Raw genomic sequence first — 24,675 nt, forward strand, 5'->3', positions numbered from 1 at the left:
GAAGAGGTTACTACCTATGTTCTCCTCTAGGATTCTGATGGATTCCTGTCTCACGTTGAGGTCTTTTATCCATTTGAGTTTATCTTGTGTATGGTGTAAGAGAATGGTCGAGTTTCTTCTACATATAGCTGTCCAGTTTTCCCAGCATCATTTATTGAAGAGACTGTCTTTTTTCCACTGTATATTTTTTCCTGTTTTGTCGAAGATTATTTGACCACAGAGTTGAGCGTCCATATGTGGGCTCTCTACTCTGTTCCACTGGACTATGTGTCTCTTTTTATGCCAGTACCATGCTGTCTTGGTGATCACAGCGTTTTACTAAAGCTTGAAATCAGGTAACGTGGTGACCCCAGTTTTATTTTTGTTTTTCAACATTTCCTTAGCGATTCGGGGTCTCTTTTGATTCCATACAAATTTTAGGATTATTTGCTCCAGGTGTTTGAAAAATAACGGTGGAATTTTGATCGGAATGGCATTAAAAGTATAGATTGCTCTAGGCAGTATAGACATTTTAACAATGTTTATTCTTCCGATCCAAGAGCATGGAATGGTCTTCCATCATTTTATGTCTTCTTCACTTTCTTTCATGAGAGTTCTGTAGTTCCTCAAGTACAGTTTCTTTACCTCTTTGGTTAGGTTTATTCCCAGGTATCTAATGGTTTTTGGTGCTATAGTAAATGGAATCGATTCTCTAATTTCCCTTTCTGTATTTTCATTGTTAGTGTATAAGAAAGCCACTGATTTCTGTACATGGACTTTTTATCCTGCCACATTGCAGGATAGAAATTGTATTGTTGTATGAGTTCTAGTAGTTTGGGGGTGGAGTCTTTTGGGTTTTCCATATAAAGAAAATGTCACCTGCAAAGAGAGAGAGTTTGACTTCTTCATTGCCAATTTGGATTCCTTTTATTTCTCTTTGTTGTCTGATTGTTGTTGCTAGGACATCTAATACTATGTTAAACAAGAGTGGTGAGAGTGGGCATCCTTGCCATGTTCCTGATCTCAATGGGAAGGCTGCAAGCTTTTTCCCATTGAGGATGATATTTGCTGTGGGTCTTTCATAGATAGATTTTATGAAGTTCAGGAATGTTCCCTCTATTCCTATACTTTGAAGCGTTTTAATCAGGAACGGATGCTCAATTTTGTCAAATGCTTTTTCTGCATCCATTGAGAGGACCATGTGGTTCTTTTCTCTTATCTTATTAATTTGTTCTATCACATTGATTGATTTGCAAATGTTGAACCATCCTTGTAGCTCAGGAATGAATCCCACCTGGTCATGTTGGATAATCTTTTTAATGTGCTGTTGGTACCTGTTTGCGAGGATCTTGTTGAGAATCTTAGCATCCATATTCATCAGTGATATTGGTCTGAAATTCTCCTTTTTGGTAGAGTCTTTGCCTGGTTTGGGGATCAGTGTTATGCTGGCTTCATAGAAAAAGTCTGGAAGTTTTCCTTCTGCTTCAATTTTTTGAAACAGCTTCAGGAAAATAGGTGTTATTTCTTCTTTGAAAGTTTGGTAGAATTCCCCAGGGAATCCATCAGGTCCAGGGCTCTTGTTTTTTGGGAGGTTTTTATTCACTGCTTCAGTCTCGTTACTAGATATCAGTCTATTCAGGTTGTCAGTTTCTCCCTGGTTCAATTTTGGGAGTTTATAGTTTTCCAGGAATGCATCCATTTCATCTAGATTGCTTAGCTTATTGGCATATAACTGTTGATAATAACTTCTGATGTTTGTTTCTACTTCCTTGGTGTTAGTTGTGATCTCTCCCTTTTCATTCATAATTTTATTAATTTGGCTTTCTCTCTTTTCTTTTGGATTAATGTGGCCAATGGTTTATCAGTCTTATTGATTCTTTCAAAAAACCAGCTTCTAGTTTCATTGATACGTTCTACTGTATCTCTGGTTTCTATCTCATTGATCTCTGCTCTAATCTTGATTATGTCCCTTCTTATGTGTGGAGTTGGTTTGATTTGTTGTTGATTCTCCAGTTCTTTAAGGTGTAGAGACAGCTGGTGTATTCTGGATTTTTCAATTTTTTTGAGGGAGGCTTTGATGGCTATGTATTTCCTCCTTAGGACCGCCTTTGCTGTATCTCATAGGTTTTGGACCGAAGTGTCTTCATTCTCATTGGTTTCCATGAATTGTTTCAGTTCTTATTTGATCTCCTGGTTGATCCAAGCATTCTTAAGCAAGGTTGTCTTTTAGCCTCCAGGTGTTTGAGTTCCTTCTAAACTTTTCTTTGTCATTGTGCTCCAGTTTCAAAGCATTGTGATCTGCTAATGTGCAGGGAATAATCTGTCTTTTGGAATCTGTTGAGTCCTGATTTGTGACCCAGTATGTGGTCTACTCTTGATAAGGTTCCATGTGCACTTGAGAAGAATGAGTACTCTGTTGTTTTAGGGTGGAATGGTCTGTATATATCTATGAGGTCCCTCTGGTCCAATGTGTCATTCAATGCTCTTGTTTCCTTATTGATTTTCTGCTTTGATGATCTGTCTGTTTCTGAGAGAGGCGTGTTTAGATCTCCTACTATTAATGTATTCATATCAATATGACTCTTTATCTTGATTAACAGTTTTCTTATGTAATTGGCTGCTCCCATATTGGGGGCATAGATATTTACAATTGTTAGATCATCTTGGTGGATAGTCCCTTTAAGAATTATGTAGTGTCCTTCTGTATCTCTGGCTATAGTCTTTATTTTAAAATTTCATTTTTCTGATATGAGAATCGCTACCCTGGTCTTTTTTTGAGGCCCATCAGCATGAAAGATGCTTCTCCATCCCTTCACTTTCAGACTGGGTGTACCTTTAGGTTCAAAATGGGTCTCTTGTAGACATCATATGGATGAGTCCTGTCATTTTATCCAATCTGCAACCCTCTGCCACTTTATGGGCGCATTTAGGCCTTCACATTGAGAGTGATTATTGATAGATATGTTTTTATTGACATCGTGTTACCTTTGAAGTCTTTCTTTCTGTAGATTGTCTCTATATTTCTGTTAAATGCTATTCTTAGGATTTTTCCTCTTTTATAGAACCCCCCCTTAATATTTACTGCAGTATCGGCTTGGTGGTTGCATAGTCTTTTAAGCCTTGCCGGTCTTGGAAACTCTTTATCTCTCCATCCCTTTTGAATGTCAGTCTTGCTGGATGAAGTATTCTTGGCTGCATGTTCTTCTCATTTAGTGCCCTGAATATATCTTGCCATCCCTTTCTGGCTTGCCAGGTCTCTGTGGACAGGTCTGATGTTATTCTGATGGGCTTTCCTCTGTATATAAGGATCCTCTTTGTCCTAGCAGCTTTCAAGAGATTATATCTACAATTATGATTCCTCAATTTGACTATCAGGTGTCTTGATGTTTTTCTGGAATCTATAATCTTGGGTGGAGACCGTTCAGCCTCTAGTACATGAACACTGGTTCCATTCGCGAGATTGGGAAAATTTTCATGAAGAACTTGTTCCACTATATCTTCTAGACTTCTTTCTTTCTCCTCCCCTTCAGGGATTCCAATAATTCTGATGTTGGAGTGTTTCATGGCATCATTTATTTCCCTGATTCTGTTTTTGTGGCTTCTAAGCTGTTTGTTCCATGCTTCCTCCTGATCCTTTCTCTCTGTTTGTCCTCCAGATCACTAATTCTATCTTCTGTCTCAGTTACCCTAGCTTTGAGAGAATTTAGATAAGATTGGAACTCATTGAGAGCATTGTGAACCTCATCCCTGGTAGCTTTCAGCTCTGCCCTAACATTGTAAACATCATTTCTGGTCACTTTCAGTTCGGCCCTAATCAATTCCTTGTCAAAAAGAACCCCAATGTAAGATTTATATACTATCAGGAGAAACACAAAAACACAGAAACACTGGTGGAAGAAAAAGATGAGAGAGTCGTTATAAATTCTCAGTGTGGGTGAGGAAGGTTGTTTTGATTCTTCCTGGATGTATCTTGATATCTTTGTTAAAGGACTCAACTTTCCTAAGATAAAGGGGGATTAAAAATTGGTTTACCTATAGGGGTAGCATTGATTGGGGAAAGGGGATTACCTTGAAGTTTAACCCTATATGAATATTAGAAAATAAAAATTAAAAAAAGGACTAAACTAGACTAAACTAAACTAAAATTTAAAAAAAGAAATTTAAAAAATAGAAATGCAAAAGAAAAACATAGGTGTATGTATCAAAAAGTTCAGGTTAGAAGGTTATTATGGAATTTCATGTACTGGACATCTCACTGTGATCGTAAATAGGTTAAAAAATTATCTATATAAAAAAAATGAGCCAGAATAGTGGGAACAAATTAAAAATAAAAGTTGTCCTATGAAGTGGTGGTGGTTGTTCTCTTGTCATCTTTTTTTTTTTTCTTTCCTGGTTGGTTTTCTGGGGGAGGGGCCTGCCACATTGGTTTTCAGTCAGTGAAGTTCCCTGAGATAAGTCCTCCCGCCCCCCTCAAGGGGGTGGGCTCAGAGGAATCCGGTTTTTTCAGGCTTTTGTTCTCTGGAGGTTTTTATGTTTGTTCACTTTTTTTGTCTCTCACCTTGACTGCTTTTGATGGTTTTTGTAGGTTTAGAGGAATTCAAACAGCACCCTGACCCCCCCCTCTCAGAGCGAAGCCTCAGTCTGCTTTCCTGTGGGTGCTGCAGAGCCTGAATAAATTCCCCCTTGGCCGATGGCAGAGCAGTTTCCCAGTTGCAGTCCCTGGGGACACAGGATCTTCTGCTTGTACCCAAAACCATGGCTGCAGTGTCTGTCTGGGCAGCTCCAGACCACCAGAGAGGTACCAAGGAGTGATCGCACACTGAGATTTTCCTGCTGGCCCAGGCTGGGAGTGCCTGGTCTTTCTGTGTCTAATAGCGCCGGGCTTGCACGCACCTCTCTCAAGGGAGGGTGAGGGTCGCACACGCGTCTCAAGCTCTGTAGCACGGCTCGGTGTTCTGCCATCTGGCAAGGCTCCCAGCCCCTTAGAGGAGCCAGACCCCATGCATTCTCGGGCGCACTGGCAGCTCAGGGACCAAGACCTGGTTTCTCTGCCACACTCTGTCTGTCTCAGCACCAGGGGAGGCTGTCCTGGGTCCCGGGACTTAAGCCCCTGTCCCTAGCTGCTCAGATTCCCACAATTCCCCCCCCACCCATGATCCTTTGCTCTCTTTGAGTGCTTTCAACCAGTCTCCAAGTTAATGCTGGTCCCCAGATGCTGGGCACTCTCGTATTGGGGTATTACTTTCCAATCGGTCACCACTGGTGAATCCCTCCCCCTTTTGTTTATCTTCCGATATCAGTCCGATGCTCCCACTCCGCTTTACCTGCCCACTGGCGTCTTCTGCCCCTGTAGAGATCCAGACGTGTATAATTCTGATCTCAGACTGATTTTGTGGGTGATCGGAGTTCTTTGGAAGGTAATCAGCTCACTTAGGGTACAGGTTCAAAGGGTGTCTCCTCCTACTTCCCCGCCATCTTGTCTCCAAGAAACAGATCTTAACTACTTAGAGGAGATCCCAAAATAGGATCCAGGATTTCATTCATATATATATATATATATATATATATATATATATATATATGTGTGTGTGTGTGTGTGTGTGTGTATATACATATATATATATATATATATATATGAGACACATATATAAAATAAAAATTAAAAAAGTAAAAAAGAACTGAAAAATAAGAAACAAATTATACTGAAAGACTAAAGAACTTAAAGAAACCCATAAATGCTATATTTTGTTTTCCCCAAAAGCTGAAGATTTTCAGTTCTCTATTACCTGTAACCTTTGTGATAGCCAGTTTTTCCTCATGGTCTTCTGCAGGAGGTGTCTGTTGAGATGATTCTCAGGTGCCTTTGAAGTTGCAGAAATGTGCCTTCCCTGCTAGGGGGCCAGGCTCAGTGTAAGTGGTTTCAGAATCCACTATATTGTGCTGTTTTGCTCTCTGAAGGATTTCAGGACCAATGGGAGGAATGAAAATGGCAGAACTCCACTCTCTACCCCTTAGGCTTAAGGTTTGTGTCCCACCACTCTTCAGTGAGCCCTCACAGAGAAGCAGTCAATCACTTTTATCTCCCTGATTTCTGTCTGATCTTTGTGTCCACCCAGCCTGTGATCTGTGATTGAGCATTTTCATCTGACACATGCAACTGAGTTTCAAGACTATAATTTTTGCAAACTCCTGAAGCACAGACCATTCTATTCTTCCCAGTGGAAGGGGTGGATCTTGCCATAACTCTGCCTTTTGCTGGGCCTCTGCCAGGATACTGGAGGCATGACTATGCAACAGTTTGCAGTTTATAGCAACATAGCACAGAAAGGCAGCCCTAAACTCACTCTTTGCAGTTGGCTTCTCCATTCTTATGTCTGGGAACTCTGCCTAACTCAGGCACCCTTGTTCTTGTGACTCTGAGATTCCTGAGACCATGCTGTCCCACCTGGGATTCTACTCTGCTTTGCCACCTGAACACCTGTAAGCAAAGAATGTCCCCTACTGCAGAAGACCTCTAAAAGTTCTGATTTTGTGCTCTGCTGCTTATCACTTTTTTGTGGTAGCCTCCTTAAGCAGCACCCTTCCCTCTGCCATATCCTCCAATATATCAGCCTGGATTCAAGTTTCTGCACCTCTTATTTCCAAAAAAATAGTCACTCTACCATTAGTAGAATTGCAACATTTCTTTTCTCAGATCTCTGATTGATTTTTAGGTGTTCAGAATGCTTTGATAACTATCTAGCTGAATTTCAGTGTCCAGGCAAATTTAGGGTCCCCTACTCCTCCACTATCTTAATGTTTCCCCCTGGCCAACTTAGGTTTGTTCTGATTAGATCCCTGGCCATGATCTCTTGCAGTTCTTCCTTTTGGAGTGAATTCATCCATCTTGGCATTTTGTTTAGACCTCTGTTTACTGTGTGTTAGGAAAAGCCGTTATGTTTCCTGCTCTTGAAAGTAATGATTATACTAAGAAGAGATCATATGCTGTCCAGAGCATGGTGCTTTAAGAAGGTTTTGTTTTGTTTTGTTTTGTTTTGTTTTGTTTTTTTTTTTTTTTTTTTTTTTTGCTGTATGCTGTTTGCACTCCACTATTGTGTTTTGGCTCTTCTTTCCTTATGATCAGTCCTCTGCAGAGTTTCTTCTTGCCCATAGTGTGGAGTGTTTGGACCTGGTCCAGCATGTGCCAACTTTTAACTAGGTGCGTTTTGGTGTGCTTGTTAGAAAAAGCTAGATCCTGTTTCCCAGGAACTGAAGCTTTGCAGCAGTCTATGACCAGTAGACTTGGCACATGCAGGAAGGGGTATTGTGCTAGTCTTCCAGGGCAAGGGTGTGCTGTGTTGGTTCTCAGGCTACTTGTCCTTGTATAGACGTACCTGCAGGGTGTGGTTGTGTGGGGTTTGAGGTAAGCTGCTCCAGCCTCCACTGGGAGCACTGTGTTGCTCACTGAATTCAGTCCCTTCTGATGGGCAGGGCTAAAATAGTGTCACCCAACTCTCTCATCCCCAGAAAGGGAAGTTTTCACCTGTTGATGTTTAGGAAGCCCTCACAGAAGAGTGAACAATCTCCTCTCTTGTGTTCCCTCTGTGTCTGAGTTTTCTGTTTACCTGGTGGCACTTTACTCCTGTGTCTATCTCAGGCATGTGTCTGGGTTTCAAAGCTCCAAATTTCAAGGATCTGGCACAGGCCCTACCTGCACTGATCCTCTGGGAGATGGTCTCACCATGCTGTGACTGCTGTTTTTTTTTTTCCCCTAGAAATGTAGTCACATAACAATGTGGGGTGAGGAGCTTACAGTAAAATAGAGCCAAATGCTGGCTTCCAGGTTAGCTGTCCTCAGCAGTTGCCTCTCCTGCAATGCTAATTAATGGGGCCACCCAATATCATCTATATTCTCTTTTGTCCCCTGAGAGACAGTGCCACCTCTCCCAAATGCACTCCAAGAGAGGGAACTGTTTCTCCCCATGCAACCTAGGGAATCCTCAGACCACGCTATCTGTTTTTGGCCTCTGCTTTCCTTCCCCACAGGAACAATGCTAAGCCCACTAGGCATAACCATGTTAATGCTGCAGACTTCTAAAACTTCAAACTTTGAGTTTCCCTGCTTATAAAAACTTGTGATAGTCAGTCCCTCTCTTCTTCCCACCCAATGGTTTTGGGGAAGAGTTTCTTTCTCTTTCTTTCTTTCCTTGCACACTGCTTTCACTCTTTCTTTATTTCTCTCTCTCTCTCTTTTTCTCTCATTTCTCTCTCTGTGATCAGGGGTCTCTTGCCTCTGCAGTCCCTGCAATTCTTTCCTCCCTCAAATCAACTTTCAACATCTCCTACCTTCCATAGTGTGGCCATTTTTCTGCCTCTAGATGTGCAATTTGCTCTCTCAGTCCTCAGATTAATTTCTTGGGTGTTCAGAATGATTTGTAATTTATCTGGCTGTGTTTGAGGGACAAGGCAAGCAAGCATAGGGTCCCCCTACTAATCGGCCATCTGGATACTGTGTAGTTGTCTTTTAAAATCAGATAGAAGAAAAGTAGTTACAAAAAATAACATTTATACTCTTTATATTTACTAATGTAGTTATTTTCACTGATGCTTTATTTCTTCATGTTGATTCAAGTTACTACCTAGTGTCCTTTTATTTGAGTTTGAGGAATTCTTTTTAGGATTCCTCATAGGACAAGTCTGCTGGTGATAAAATCTCCCAGTAATTTTTTATCTTAGAATGCTTTAATTTCTCCTATGTTATTGCTAAATATAGACAGTTTTGCTAAATATAGAATTTTTTTGATATTGAGATACTTTATTTTTTCATAGTTTTTCTATGTACTTAATGTAATTATATATTTTTAAATTTTTTTTATTTAATAATTTTATTTTTTATAAACATATATATATATATATATATTTTTCCCCCAGGGGTACAGGTCTGTGAATCGCCACGTTTACAAACTTCACAGCACTCACCATAGCACATACCCTACCCAATGTCCATAACCCCCCCCAACCCCCCTCTGCCCAGCAACCCTCAGTTTGTTTTGTGAGATTAAGAGTCACTTATGGTTTGTCTCCCTCACAATCCCAATTTGTTTCATTTACTCTTCTCTTACCACATTAACCCCCCATGTTGCATCTCCTCTCCCTCATATCAGGGAGATCATATGATAGTTGTCTTTCTCCGATTGACTTATTTCGCTAAGCATGATACCCTCTAGTTCCATCCATGTTGTCGCAAATGGCAAGATTTCATTTCTTTTGATGGCTGCATAGTATTCCATTGTATATATATACCACATCTTCTTTATCCATTCGTCTGTTGATGGACATCTAGGTTCTTTCCATAGTTTGGCTATTGTAGACATTGCTGCTATAAACATTCGGGTGCACGTGCCCCTTCGGATCACTACGTTTGTATCTTTAGGGTAAACACCCAGCAGTGCAATTGCTGGGTCATAGGGTAGTTCTATTTTCAACATTTTGAGGAACCTCCATGCTGTTTTCCAGAGTGGTTGCACCAGCTTGCATTCCCACCAACAGTGTAGGAGGGTTCCCCTCTCTCCGCATCCTCGCCAGCATCTGTCATTTCCGGACTTGTTAATTTTAGCCATTCTGACTGGTGTGAGGTGGTATCTCATTGTGGTTTTGATTTGTACTTCCCTGATGCCGAGTGATATGGAGCACTTTTTCATGTGTCTGTTGGCCATCTGGATGTCTTCTTTGCAGAAATGTCTGTTCATGTCTTCTGCCCATTTCTTGATGGGATTATTTGTTCTTTGGGTGTTGAGTTTGCTAAGTTCTTTATAGATTCTGGACACTAGCCCTTTATCTGATATGTCGTTTGCAAATATCTTCTCCCATTCTGTCAGTTGTCTTTTGGTTTTGTGAACTGTTTCCTTTGCTGTGCAAAAGCTTTTGATCTTGATAAAATCCCAATAGTTCATTTTTGCCCTTGCTTCCCTTGCCTTTGGCGATGTTCCTAGGAAGATGTTGCTGCGGCTGAGGTCGAAGAGGTTGCTGCCTGTGTTCTCCTCAAGGATGTTGATGGATTCCTTTCTCACATTGAGGTCCTTCATCCATTTTGAGTCTATTTTCGTGTGTGGTGTAAGGAAATGATCCAATTTCATTTTTCTGCATGTGGCTGTCCAATTTTCCCAACACCATTTATTGAAGAGGCTGTCTTTTTTCCATTGGACATTCTTTCCTGCTTTGTCGAAGATTAGTTGACCATAGAGTTGAGGGTCTATTTCTGGGCTCTCTATTCTGTTCCATTGATCTATGTGTCTGTTTTTGTGCCAGTACCATGCTGTCTTGATGATGACAGCTTTGTAATAGAGCTTGAAGTCCGGAACTGTGATGCCACCAACTCGGGCTTTCTTTTTCAATATTCCTTTGGCTATTCGCGGTCTTTTCTGGTTCCATATAAATTTTAGGATTATTTGTTCCATTTCTTTGAAAAAAATGGATGGTACTTTGATAGGAATTGCATTAAATGTGTAGATTGCTTTAGGTAGCATAGACATTTTCACAATATTTATTCTTCCAATCCAGGAGCATGGAACATTTTTCCATTTCTTTGTGTCTTCCTCCATTTCTTTCATGAGTACTTTATAGTTTTCTGTGTATAGATTCTTAGTCTCTTTGGTTAGGTTTATTCCTAGGTATCTTATAGTTTTGGGTGCAATTGTAAATGGGATGGACTCCTTAATTTCTCTTTCTTCTGTCTTATTGTTGGTGTAGAGAAATGCGACTGATTTCTGTGCATTGATTTTATATCCTGACACTTTACTGAATTCCTGTACCAGTTCTAGCAGTTTTGGAGTGGAGTCTTTTGGGTTTTCCACATATAGTATCATATCATCTGCGAAGAGTGATAGTTTGACTTCTTCTTTGCCGATTTGGATGCCTTTAATTTCTTTTTGTTGTCTGATTGCTGAGGCTAGGACTTCTAGTACTATGTTGAATAGCAGTGGTGATAACGGACATCCCTGCCGTGTTCCTGACCTTAGCGAAAAAGCTTTCAGTTTTTCTCCATTGAGAATGATATTTGCAGTGGGTTTTTCATAGATGGCTTTGATAATATTGAGGTATGTGCCCTCTATCCCTACACTTTGAAGAGTTTTGATCAGGAAGGGATGCTGTACTTTGTCAAATGCTTTTTCAGCATCTATGGAGAGTATCATATGGTTCCTGTTTTTTCTTTTATTAATGTGTTGTATCACATTGATTGATTTGCGGATGTTGAACCAACCTTGCAGCCCTGGAATAAATCCCACTTGGTCGTGGTGAATAATCCTTTTAATGTACTGTTGAATCCTATTGGCTAGTATTTTGGTGAGAATTTTTGCATCTGTGTTCATCAAGGATATTGGTCTGTAGTTCTCTTTTTTGATGGGATCCTTGTCTGGTTTGGGGATCAAGGTGATGCTGGCCTCATAAAATGAGTTTGGAAGTTTTCCTTCCATTTTTATTTTTTGGAACAGTCTCAGGAGAATAGGAATTAGTTCTTCTTTAAATGTTTGGTAGAATTCCCCCGGGAAGCCGTCTGGCCCTGGGCTTTTGTTTGTTTGGAGATTTTGGATGACTGTTTCAATCTCCTTACTGTTTATGGGTCTGTTCAGGCTTTCTATTTCTTCCAGGTTCAGTTGTGGTAGTTTATATGTCTCTAGGAATGCATCCATTTCTTCCAGATTGTCAAATTTGTTGGCATAGAGTTGCTCATAATATGTTCTTATAATTGTCTGTATTTCTTTGGTGTTAGTTGTGATCTCTCCTCTTTCATTCATGATTTTATTTATTTGGGTCCTTTCTCTTCTCTTTTTGATAAGTCTGGCCAGGGGCTTATCAATCTTATTAATTCTTTCAAAGAACCAGCTCCTAGTTTCGTTGATTTGTTCTATTGTTTTTTTGGTTTCTATTTCATTGATTTCTGCTCTGATCTTTATGATTTCTCTTCTCCTGCTGGGTTTAGGGTTTCTTTCTTGTTCTTTCTCCAGCTCCTTTAGGTGTAGGGTTAGGTTGTGTACCTGAGACCTTTCTTGTTTCTTGAGAAAGTCTTGTACCGCTATATATTTTCCTCTCAGGACTGCCTTTGTTGTGTCCCACAGATTTTGAACTGTTGTATTTTCATTATCATTTGTTTCCATGAATTTTTTCAATTCTTCTTTAATTTCCTGGTTGACCCATTCATTCTTTAGAAGGATGCTGTTTAGTCGCCATATATTTGGGTTCTTTCCAAATTTCCTCTTGCGATTGAGTTCTAGCTTCAGAGCATTGTGGTCTGAAAATATGCAGGGAATGATCCCAATTTTTTGATAACAGTTAAGACCTGATTTAGAACCAAGGATGTGATCTATTCTGGAGAATGTTCCATGTGCACTAGAGAAGAATGTGTATTCTGTTGCTTTGGGATGAAATGTTCTGAATATATCTGTGATGTCCATCTGGTCCAGTGTGTCATTTAAGGCCTTTATTTCCTTGTTGATCTTTTGCTTGGATGATCTGTCCATTTCAGTGAGGGGAGTGTTAAAGTCCCCTACTATTATTGTATGATTGTCGATGTGTTTCTTTGATTTTGTTATTAATTGGTTTATATAGTTGGCTGCTCCCACGTTAGGGGCATAGATATTTACAATTGTTAGATCTTCTTGTTGGACAGATCCTTTGAGTATGATATAGTGTCCATCTTCATCTCTTATTATAGTCTTTGGTTTAAAATCTAAGTGATCTGATATAAGGATTGCCACTCCTGCTTTCTTCTGATGTCCATTAGCATGGTAAATTCTTTTCCACCCCCTCACTTTAAATCTGAAGGTGTCTTCGGGTTTAAAATGAGTTTCTTGTAGGCAACATATAGATGGGTTTTGTTTTTTTATCTATTCTGATACCCTGTGTCTTTTGATTGGGGCATTTAGCCCATTAACATTCAGGGTAACTATTGAGAGATATGAATTTAGTGCCATTGTATTGCCTGTAAGGTGACTGCTATTGTATATTGTTTCTGTTCCTTTCTGATCTACTACTTTTAGGTTCTCTCTTTGCTTAGAGGACCCCTTTCAATATTTCCTGTAGAGCTGGCTTGGTGTTTGCAAATTCTTTCAGTTTTTGTTTGTCCTGGAAGCTTTTAATCTCTCCTTCTATTTTCAATGATAGCCTAGCTGGATATAGTATTCTTGGCTGCATGTTTTTCTCATTTAGTACTCTGAATATATCATGCCAGCTCTTTCTGGCCTGCCAGGTCTCTGTGGATAAGTCTGCTGCCAATCTAATATTTTTACCATTGTATGTTACAGACTTCTTCTCCCGGGCTGCTTTCAGGATTTTCTCTTTGTCACTAAGACTTGTAAATTTGACTATTAGGTGACGGGGTGTGGACCTATTCTTATTGATTTTGAGTGGGGTTCTCTGAACCTCCTGGATTTTGATGCTTGTTCCCTTTGCCATATTGGGGAAATTCTCTCCAATAATTCTCTCCAATATACCTTCTGCTCCCCTCTCTCTTTCTTCTTCTTCTGGAATCCCAATTATTCTAATGTTGTTTCGTCTTATGGTGTCACTTATCTCTCGAATTCTGCTCTCGTGGTCCAGTAGTTGTTTGTCCCTCTTTTGTTCAGCTTCCTTATTCTCTGTCATTTGGTCTTCTATATCGCTAATTCTTTCTTCTGCCTCATTTATCCTAGCAGTGAGAGCCTCCATTTTTGATTGCACCTCATTAATAGCTTTTTTTATTTCAACTTGATTAGATTTTAGTTCTTTTATTTCTCCAGAAAGGGCTTTTATATCTCCCGAGAGGGTTTCTCTAATATCTTCCATGCCTTTTTCGAGCCCAGCTAGAACCTTGAGAATCGTCATTCTGAACTCTAAATCTGACATATTACCAATGTCTGTATTGATTAGGTCCTTAGCCTTTTGTACTGCCTCTTGTTCTTTTTTTTGTGGTGAATTTTTCCGCCTTGTCATTTTGTCCAGATAAGAGTATATGAAGGAGTAAGTAAAATACTAAAAGGGTGGCAACAACCCCAGGAAAATATGCTTTAGCCAAATCAGAAGAGATCCCAAATCGTGAGGGGGGGGGAAGGGGATAAAAAGATGTTCAGAAAGAAAAAAAAAATAATAATAAATAAAATAAAAAAGAAAAAAGAAACAAATAAAAAAAAGAAAACCAATAATGAAAAAAATATAAAAAGGAAAAAATATATATATATTGGATAAACTAGTTAAAAAACGTTAAAAAAGAAAAGGGTAAAAGTTTAAAAAAATTTAGCAGAAGAAGAGAAAAAAATTGAAAAAGAAAAAAAAATTAAATTAACTGCAAGGCTAAAGAATCATGGGGAGAAAGCCATGAGTTCCGTGCTTTGCTTTCTCCTCCTCTGGAATTCCGCTGCTCTCCTTGGTATTGAAACTGCACTCCTCGTAAGTGAACTTGGTCCTGGCTGGGTTTCTTGTTGATCTTCTGGGGGAGGGGCCTGTTGTAGTGATTTTCAAGTGTCTTTGCCCCAGGCGGAGTCGCACCGCCCTTACCAGGGGCCGGGCTGAGTAATCCGCTCGGGTTTGCTTTCGGGAGCTTTTGTTCCCTGAGCGCTTTCCGTAGAGTCCGGAGGACGGGAAGGAAGATGGCGGCCTCCCAGTCTCCGGCCCAGAGGAGCCGAGAGCTAGGGGTCCCACTCCTCAGTGCGCCCTCAGGGAACAGCGTCCAATTACTCCCGTCTGCCTGGCCTCCGGTTGCGCTCCGAGCTCACCGAGCCTGCGACTGGTTCAAGGTAAGCCCGAGCTGTGAGCTCACTCCTCGTCTCTGTCTCTGTAGCCGGCTTCCCCGTTCTAATACCTGCAAGCTCTGCGACACTCAGACACCCCGATCCTTCTGTGACCCTGCGGGACCTGAGGCCACACTGGCCCCGCGTGGGCTTCACCCCAGTTAAGCCGCTGGAGCGATGTCCCTCAGCGGAACAGACTTTTAAAAGTCCCGATTTTGTGCTCCGTTGCTCCGCCGCTTGCTGGGAGCCGGCCCCTCCCCCCGGGGTCTGTCTTCCCGTCCCTTTGGATTCACTTCTCCGCCAGTCCTACCTTTCAGCAAGTGGTTGATTTTCTGTTTCTAGAATTGCTGTTCTTCTTCTCTTCGATCTCCCGTTGGATTTGTAGGTGTTTGCAAATCTTTAGATAAGCTATCTAGCTGATCTCCCGCAACCTGAAGTAGTCTCAGCTGCTACTTCTCCGCCATCTTGACCTGGTCTCTATTTTTAAAATTTTTTAATTTATTTTCAGCATAACAGTATTCATTGTTTTTGCACCACACCCAGTGCTCCATGCAATCTGTGACCTCTCCAATACCCACCACCTAGTTCGCCCAACCTCCCACCTCTCACCCCTTCAAAACCCTCAGATTGTTTTTCAGAGTCCATAGTCTCTCATAGTTCACCTCCCCTTCCAATTTCCCTCAACTCCCTTCTCTCCATCTCCCCTTGTCCTTCATGCTATTTGTTATGCTCCACAAATGAGTGAAACCATATGATAATTGACGCTCTCTGCTTGCCTTATTTCACTGAGCATAATCTCTACCAGTCCTGTCCATGTTGCTACAAAAGTTGGGTATTCATCCTTTCTGATGGAGGCATAATACTCCATAGTGTATATGGACCACATCTTCCTTATCCATTCGTCCGTTGAAGGGCATTTTGGTTCTTTCCACAGTTTGGCGACCGTGGCCATTGCTGCTATAAACATTGGGGTACAGATGGCCCTTCTTTTCACTGCATCTGTATCTTTGGGGTAAATACCCAGTAGTGCAATATAGAATTATTGATTGATGGGATGTTTGTTTTAGAACTTTCAGTGTCATCTCAGTGTATCATGTCTTTCCTTGTTTCCAGTAAGGAATCAGCCATAAATATTTTTTCTTTAAAGATTTTATTTAAATTCAAGTTAGTTCACATATAATGTAATATTAGTTTCAGGAGTAGAGTTTAGTGACTCATCAGTTGCATATAACACCCAGTGTTCATTACATGAACCATCCTCCCTAATGCCCAATTACTCCATCTCCTCCAGCAACCCTCAGTTTGTTCCCTATAGTTAAGACTCTTTTATGCTTTGCCTCACTCACTATCTTTATCTTATCTTGCTTGTCTTCCCCTTCCCCTATGTTCTTGTTTTGTTTCTTAAATTCCATATATGAGTGAAATCATATGGTATTTGTCTTTCTCTGACTGACTTATTTTCCTTAGCATAATACCCTCTAGTTACATCCACATCATCACAAATGACAAAATCTGATTCTTTTTGATGGCTGAGTAAAATATATATATATATATATATATATATATATATATATATATAAAATCTCCCATCTTCTTTATCCATTCTTCAGTTGATGAAAATTTGAGCCCTTCCCATGTTTCCATGTGTACCCTACTACTCGGCCATCTGGAGACTGTGTAGTTGTCTTTTAAAATCAGATAGAAGAAAAGTAGCTACAAAAAAACCCCAACATTTACACTCTTTAATATAACAAAATATGGTTATATACACTGCTATAAACACTCAGGTGCATGTGCTTCTTCAAATCACTATTGTCTTGTTAAGGTAGTAGTGCAAATGCTGGGTTATAAGGTAGTTCTATTTTTAACTTTTTGATGAACCCCTATTCTGTTTTCCATAGGGAGAAATCAGACATAAATCTTTTTTTTGTAATCAGTCATAAATCTTATTGAGAATCTCTTATACATGACGACTCGACTCTCTCTTGCTGCTTTCATTATTGTTTCATGGCTTTGGCTTTTAATTATGTGTCTAGGTGTAGATTTTTTTAAATTTTCCTACTTGGAGTTCTTTGAGCTTCTCATATTTGCAGAATAATGTTTTTCATCAAACTGGGGCTTTTTGACATTATTCACAAATAATATTCTGTCCTTTTCCTCCTGTATTTCTAGAACATTTATTATGTGTACATTGGCACACTTGATGATGTCCCACAGGTCTCTGAGGTACTGCTCATTTTTCCTCATTCTCTTTTTTTTTTCTGTTTTTGTGGCTAATTTCAATTTTCATCTTTTCAGATTTATGGATTCTTTCTTTTGCCACTTTGATCAGCTCTATTAAAATTTTCTGCCCTTCATGACTTTTTTGTGTTTTTACCTTTCAACTCCAGTTATTTCCTCTTTTATAATGTATGTTTCTTTATTGATATTCTCTATTTGGTTTGAATCAGTTTCATATTTTCAGTTCTTTAGGCATGATTTCCTTTATTTTTTAACATAGTCTCAAATAATTTATTCAAAATCTTTGGTTAGCAAATCTAATACCTTTGCTTCCTCAGAAACAATTTCCATTTAATGATTTTTTTTTACCTGTCTATGAGCTTTCTAGTTTTTTCCTAATACCTCATATTTTGAAAACTGGAGTTTTTAAGTAATATAATGTGACAATTATGGAAGTCTGATTCTTACTCTTCTTCTAGGGCTACTTATTGACATTGTTTGTTGTGCTAATGGTTGTTTATTTGTTTAGTGACTTTTCTGAATTAATCCAGTGTAGTTTTTGTATTATTTGTCACAGATGGCCAGTGAAGTCTCTACTATATTAGCTTAGTAGTCAGCTAATGATTAAATAGAGATATCTTTAAATACCTAAAACCAATAAATTCCCCAGTCTTTTCTAAAGGGCTCTGTTTCCTGTTGAAATATGTCTTTAGCACTCACCAAGGTAGTTTATAATGGTGCCATAACCTTTACTTCTTGCTTACATGGAGTCTCAAGGTTAGCCACAGGTGAAAGCTTATGACCTTCTCATGTCTTTCCTGAGCATGCACACAGCACTATGCTTGGCAGTGAACTTCCAGATTCTTTTTTTTTTAATCATTTTTTAAAATTTATTTTCAACATAACAGTATTCATTGTTTTTGTACCACACCCAGTGCTCCATGCAATCTGTGCCCTCTCTAATACCCACCACCTGGTTCCCCCAACCTCCCACCCTCCCACCTCTTCAAACCCTTCAGATTGTTTCTCAGAGTCCATAGTCTCTCATTGTTCACCTCCCCTTCCAATTTCCCCCAACTCCCTTCTCCTAACTCCCCATGTCCTCCATGCTATTTGTTATGCTCCACAAATGAGTGAAACCATATGATAATTGACTCTCTCTGCTTGACTTATTTCACTCAGCAAAATCTCTTCCAGATTCTTAAGAATGTGTCAGAGATTTCCATAGCTCCAGTTGACATTTCATTCTTCAGTTTTCCTTTCTAAGTGTTTTTGTCAGTCTCTTGTTTAACTCAACTGTTATCCATTGTCTCAGGCAGTTGTGTGATACCTATGCCCCTCTCCCAAGGGAGAGTTTTAGCACTGGATAACCAAAAAGACAAGACTTTGAGTCAGGAAACCACTGCACAAGTGGTTTGGAAATTAATCTGTTCAGCTCACTCAAACCTACTATTATCCTGGGGAGGAATAAAGGGGTTAGGGGAGGTTCAAATGGCACAAAACTGCTGTTTTTAACAGTAAGGAAGTGTTTTGTTTTGTTTTGTTTAAAAAAAAGTTCTCTGGATTGATGTAAACCTTTGACTATTTTTTTTTAATTTTGGAAAAAATACTGATTTTTTAAAATGTTGTCAGTTATTGTATTGCTTTTGTGAAGAAACAAGTGTCCAGAGGTCATAACTCTACCAATCCCATTGGCATCAACCATAACCTCTTTCCTTGTAATACCTTCTAAGTCCCTCTCAAGAAAATTAATAACTAAATTTCGGAAGTTAGTAAAAACAAAATGTCTTTCCATTTCATATGGAAAGACACTCTGGACTCTAGTTACACATTCCTTGGGGGTCTATGAACTCTGGTTTAATAATTCTACCTTAAAATGATATGAAGGATGAACAGGTAACACCCACCTTTCCAGCATCATGAAAAAAGTGTTGAGAGAGGTCCAGGTATAGACCTGACTGGCCTTTACCTACTTCCTCTTAGTTGGCTTTCTTACTTACTGATTTCCCCCAGGGAATGCAACTGTTCACTTTAGGGTGCCAACACCCTTGACTGGGCTCCCTTTTCCTTGCAGACTTGTCAAAGTCAATCAAGACTGAGACTGAAACACCTACAACCATGAAATATCCCTTGGAAGGTGAGTTTCACTATGGTTCAAGTGTAATAGAGTCCTGAAATGATGCCATAGAAGCTAAAGGAGCCATTATATGGGTAATAAGAGGTCACTGGGTTCCTCAGAGGGCACATGGAAATAAGAGAATGGAAATAAAAGAAAGGTAGCAATGATTAAAAAGTTGTGAAGAAGTGGAATCATAAATATGTTTACTCCTCTTTGTGAAAACTTCTGAGTCAAAAGTAAGAGAGACTTGGAATGCACATATGGGAAAAGAGAAAGTTCTGAGTTCTGTTTTGTTGTCTTATCTTTCTATGGGACTTTTGATATGTTGCACCACCCTCTCCATGGGCCTCTTCCTACCACTAACAATAAGAAACTAAGATACCTCATCTCATATTAATAATGATGAATACATTACCAGGAATTCTAACAAGCTCAGCATTGATGCCCAATGAAGGCACCCAAACTTTACAGTCACCCTCTACCTCATAGTTCTTGGCTGGAAGAGAGCCCTCTGAGCCAAACACTTTGTTCTCACAGCAACATCTACAATGAACCTGATTTGGAACTGGACCACTGAAGTGGATGGATATCTTGGGAAGACCAGTGCTGAGCCAGGTAAGGAAAATTCAGGATTTCCATCCTTCCTTTTTGGCTCTGAACTTTGCAAATAAAACTTCCCACAGTACACACTGTTCTGTGGAATTTAATTCCTCAAAACATTGCCACACAATGGTCAAAGGCCCTGAAGATGAGCAGGGTGGGTGATATGAAGAGGGAGAGATACAAATTCAGTAATGAGCAAAGTCAAAGTGCAGTTAAGTGGTAGATGTGTTCTTAGCTGGCCCTCTGTTGTCATAGTAATTGACCTCCTAAACACTCTAAGCAAGAATAGGAATGGGACCATGACCTCAGCCAACTTTCCTAGGGAGATGGACATTGGACTATCTAAGGGTAATTTCAGGGTTTCATTACTTGAGCTCCTACCCAGGGCTCACCAAGCAGCTTGCAGCTGATTTATGATTTCTCCAAAGTTTCAAGAATCTTTAAGTCATGATCTCAAAGATCCAAACCCGAAAAAGAAGCTTTTTTTGTGTTTCACCTGAAGCTTATAGTCAGCTTGTATGCACTGATATGACTGCATTGATTGTTTAAAAAGTGAAAAAAAAATGTTACAGTAGTTGATAATTAGATGCTTTCCTTAATCACTGAGCAACCTATTATCACCTGAGCTGCTCTGCCTTATCCCTTAAGACTTCCCATACTACACATGGTCTTGCAACAAAAGTTGTTGATGTCTAGTATAACAGGGGACTTCTGAGAATTCAGGTTTACAGTAAGCATCTGTTTCAATTAGTTGATGCTAAATAGTAATGACTATCATGACTGGTTTCATCCTCTGTGTATAATTAATTGTGGATTTCTTAAGTATTTTTTTTGTGGGGGAGAGGACTTTTTAACTTATTTTTATGTTCAATAATTGTGCATTCCTTAATGCCCATGTAATTCTCCCCTTCTGGTTGCACAGTTTTTTTGCCTATTTATAGCCATCTTCCAAACCTCTTTTATGGGATATTTTTGCATTGCCACCTTTGGCTTAAAGGCTTCCATAATTCCATGCTTCTTGCAGAGCAACATCAAATAACACAAGGGAATTAGAAGATAATTTTTGGAGACTTGGTTTCAGAAAATGAGAAGATAACCCAGGAGGAATGGGAATTCTCAGATATTGGGCGTGTGCCCTATATCCTCCATCAGTTTTTGTTTTGTCTTGTTTACTCCTTGGCTCCTTCTAAGGGGGATCCTTCCTTTAATTGCCATCGGTTTATAGCTTTGGTTTTCTCAGTCCACCCTAAAGCAGAAGAATACACATTCTTTTTATGTGCACATGGGACACTTTCCAGAATAGATCACAAACTAGGTCACAAATAAGGCCAGTGCAAAAAGATTGAAATCATAGCAGGCATATTTTCTGACCACAACACTATGAAACGTGAAGTCAAGCACACAAAAAGAAAAATTAGAAAAACCACAAATACATTGATGTGAAAGAATATGCTACTAAACAATGAATAGGTCAACCAGGAAATCAAAGAAATGTAGCTTGAGTTTTCTCAGCTCCAACCACAGTTCTAAGGACCACAAATACCAGATTTTTAAAATTTATTTTTTTAATTCAAGTATAATTAACACAGTGCAATATTCATTTCAGGTAAATAATGTAATTATTCAACAATTCTATACATTGGTCTGTGTTCATCATGATAACTATACTCTTAATGCCCTTCACCTAAATATTCTGTGATGGCAATCACCAGTTTGTTCTCTATATTTAAATCTGTTTTGTTGTTGTTTCTTGTTTTCTTTGTTCTTTTGCTTTGTTTCTAAAATTCCACATGAGTAAAGTCATAAGGTATTTGTCTTTCTCTGATTGAATTATTTCACTTAGCATGATATCTTGATATCTTTTAGATTCACCCATGTTTTTGCAAATGACAAAATTGTATTCTTTTTTATGACTGAGTAATATTCCAGATTTCTAAGACAAAGTATTTTAGGGATTGGTAAAAATAAAGCCAGTTGCAGCATAAAATCCTAAGGACAATGGAATTCTTACCCCTCTTTATCCCCTAATCTTATCGCCTAGATTCAGAATATTGTAGCTACAGTATATTAGACATTATACAATCTTTTCATTGAACTTATGGGAAAACAAAATACTACACCTGAGTAGTCACAATATTTATTTTTTCTCTGACAGCTATAAAAATTAGTGCCTCAAACTTAGTGCCTTAAAATAATGCAAATGTATTATCATGCACTGCTGATGATCAGACATCTGACACATTGAGCTCAGATCAAGTTATTAGCAGGGATTTTTTTTTTTTTTCTGAAGGCTCTGGGTAAGAATCAGTTTCTTTGTTTTTTCCAGCTTCTAGAAGCTACTCACGTTCCTTGGCTCTTGGCTGCCTTCCACCATTTTCAAAGCTGGCAATGTATCATCCTCAAGTCTTTCTCTAACTCTGATCTCTTTTGTTTCCCTCTTCCACTTTTAAATGACACTGTTGATTACATTGAGCCTGCCCTGATAATCAAGCTAATCTCCCCAACTCACGGTCAGCTAACTAGCAACCTTAAATACACCTGCAACCTTAATTCCTTCTTATAATTTAAACTTAAATACTCACAGATCCTGGGGATTTGGATATGAACATCTTTGGATAACCATTATTCTGCCTACCACAGTCATACAAGAAGTAAATAACAGATCCAGGACTGGAAGCCCAGACCAGTGGTTTCCTTAAGTCTGTAGGCACAATTGGGATAGCTATTTAGGAGACTCTTTTGAAATATGTTTTGAAGAAAGAGAAACCTCAGTATGTGCCCAAAGAGTGTGAATAAAATAATTATATAATTTTAGTGCTTGCTTCAGCAGCATTATACTAAAATTGGAATGATAATTTTTTTAATTTAAATTCAATTTAGTTAACATATAGTGTATTATTAGTTTCATTGGTAGGATTTAGTGATTCATCAGTTTACAAAATACTCAGTGCTCATTACAGAAAGTGTCCTTCTTAATGCTTATCACCCAGTTACCCCACCCCCCACCCACCTCACCTCCAACAATGCTCAGTTTGTTTCCCAGAGTTAAGAGTCTCTTATGGTTGGCCTCCCTCTCTGTTTTTAACTTATTTTATTTTTTATTTTCTTCTCCTATGTTCATCTTCTTAAAAAGATTTTATTTCTTTATTTTTCAGACAGAGAGAGCACAAACAGGGGGAGTGGCAGGCAGAGAAGGCATAGGGAGAAACAGGCTCCCCGTTGAGCAAGGAGTCAAATGTGGAAGTCCATTCCAGGATCCTGGGATCATGACCTGAGCCAAAAGCAGATGCTTAACCGATTGAGCCACCCAGGCATCACGATGCTCATCTTTTTTGTTTCTTAAATTACACATATGACTGATCATATGGTATTTGTCTCTCTATGACTGACCTATTTCACTTAGCATAATACCTTCTAGTTCCACCCACATCATTGCAGATGGCAAGATTTCAATTCCTTTCAATGGCTGGGAGATATATACCTCATATATATATATATATATATATATCACATCTTCTTTATCCATTCGTCTGTCAATGGATGTCTGAGCTCTTTCCACATTTTGGTTATTGTGGACATTGCTGCTATAAACATTAGGTAGGGTGCATGTACCCCTTTGAATCACTATGTTTGTAACCTCAGGATAAATACCTAGAAGTGCAATTACTGGATTGTAGGATGGTTCTATCTTTAGCTTTTTGAGGAACCTCCATGATGTTTTCCAGAGTGGTTGCACCAGTTTGCATTCTCACAGTGTCAAGTGGTTCCCCAAGGGGGAAAAAATTTTTGGCTAGAAGTAATTGACGAGAATATCAATAACGAAGCTTTTTTGTAAAGTGGGAAGTCAGATACTACTTTCTTTTAAGAGTAGATGAAAACTTCTAGTCTTGGTCCCATGGAAAGCATGGAGAACTAATTTAAATGCCCAGGCCAATCAGTCATCAATTAGTGGGTTTGGAAGAATGTGTTTATACATGGAGTGTCTAGCCTCTTTCCAACCTCTCTCATAGGCCTTGGGTCTTGTTGGTCTCTCTGCCTATCTAATAAAGCTAGGAGAAAATTAAAAATGGGAAAAAAGGGTTATGGGCTGGTCTGGGCTGACCCTTGGAATCTATTTCTGAACTCATTTTCAATAACACACCTCTCTGTCTTGTTTTGCCTTCTAGGAAAGGACCTGCCTATCTTCTCCATTGTTCTCATCATTTCCCTGTGCTGTATCGTGGTCTTCATCATGGCTTATGTTATGCTTTGCCGGAAGACATCCCAACAAGGTGAGTGATGAGTATGACTGAGTGACTTTGCTCATTAATTCATTCTGAGAGCACAGTTAAGCATAAATTGCATCAACCACTGTGCTAGGCACTTCAAAAGGTTCTCAGCATACTTTGGGATTGAAGTTTAGGGTTCATGGAGACAGACATGCAAGCCAACAATAACAATATGATTTATTTAAGTTAGTTCACAAATCTTTGGTACAAAGCCTAGTACAAGCCATCTCAGTAACAGATGGTCTAATGAGGGTGCAAGAGAAACAGAAGTCACAGTTGTTGGCCTCAAGTTGCTTAGAATTTATTTAGAAGATTCAAAGTAGAAACATGAAGTTTATCAATATCCATACATAGCAATAAAGGCTATAGACTCAAAGACTGGAGAAAACAATCAATACTAAAGGTTTCCAGAGAAGAAGAGAGTCAGAGCCTAAGTGATTAACAAGAGCTCTTAGAAGGAGATGGAACTTAGACCAGGCCTTGGAGGATGAAAACAAATTAGAAGGCAGCATTCTAGGAAGGAGAAACTACAAAAGTAAGGTGCAAATGCTTAAAAGATGACGGTGAGTGAGGTCATCAGTGTAGAAAATACATGAGTAAATGCAGGGGGAATGTGAAGTTTACTTCTGATTATAGAGTGTTTTAAATAGCAGGCTAAGGAACTTGGAATTTTTTCTCTAGGTCTTCCAAAGGAACTAGAAGTCACCAATTTTTTTTTTTAATCAAAAGAGTGACATTATGAAGT

The 24,675-nt window shown here is 39.2% G+C and overlaps 1 protein-coding gene across 1 annotated transcript in view; it reads left to right on the forward strand.

The window, feature by feature from the left end:
• Positions 1–24,675, forward strand: part of VSIG4 (V-set and immunoglobulin domain containing 4) — a 49,347-nt gene that overhangs the window by 22,124 nt on the left and 2,548 nt on the right. The window contains exons 4-6 of the mRNA XM_032846907.1: positions 19,015–19,077; positions 19,597–19,674; positions 23,829–23,933. Of these exons, the coding sequence (XP_032702798.1) occupies positions 19,015–19,077; positions 19,597–19,674; positions 23,829–23,933 (246 nt within the window). The remainder of the gene's footprint in view (positions 1–19,014; positions 19,078–19,596; positions 19,675–23,828; positions 23,934–24,675) is intronic.

This window comes from Lontra canadensis, unplaced genomic scaffold (assembly GCF_010015895.1).
Source record: "Lontra canadensis isolate GAN:19392208 unplaced genomic scaffold, GSC_riverotter_1.0 scaffold183, whole genome shotgun sequence".
NCBI classification, from domain to species: domain Eukaryota; kingdom Metazoa; phylum Chordata; class Mammalia; order Carnivora; family Mustelidae; genus Lontra; species Lontra canadensis.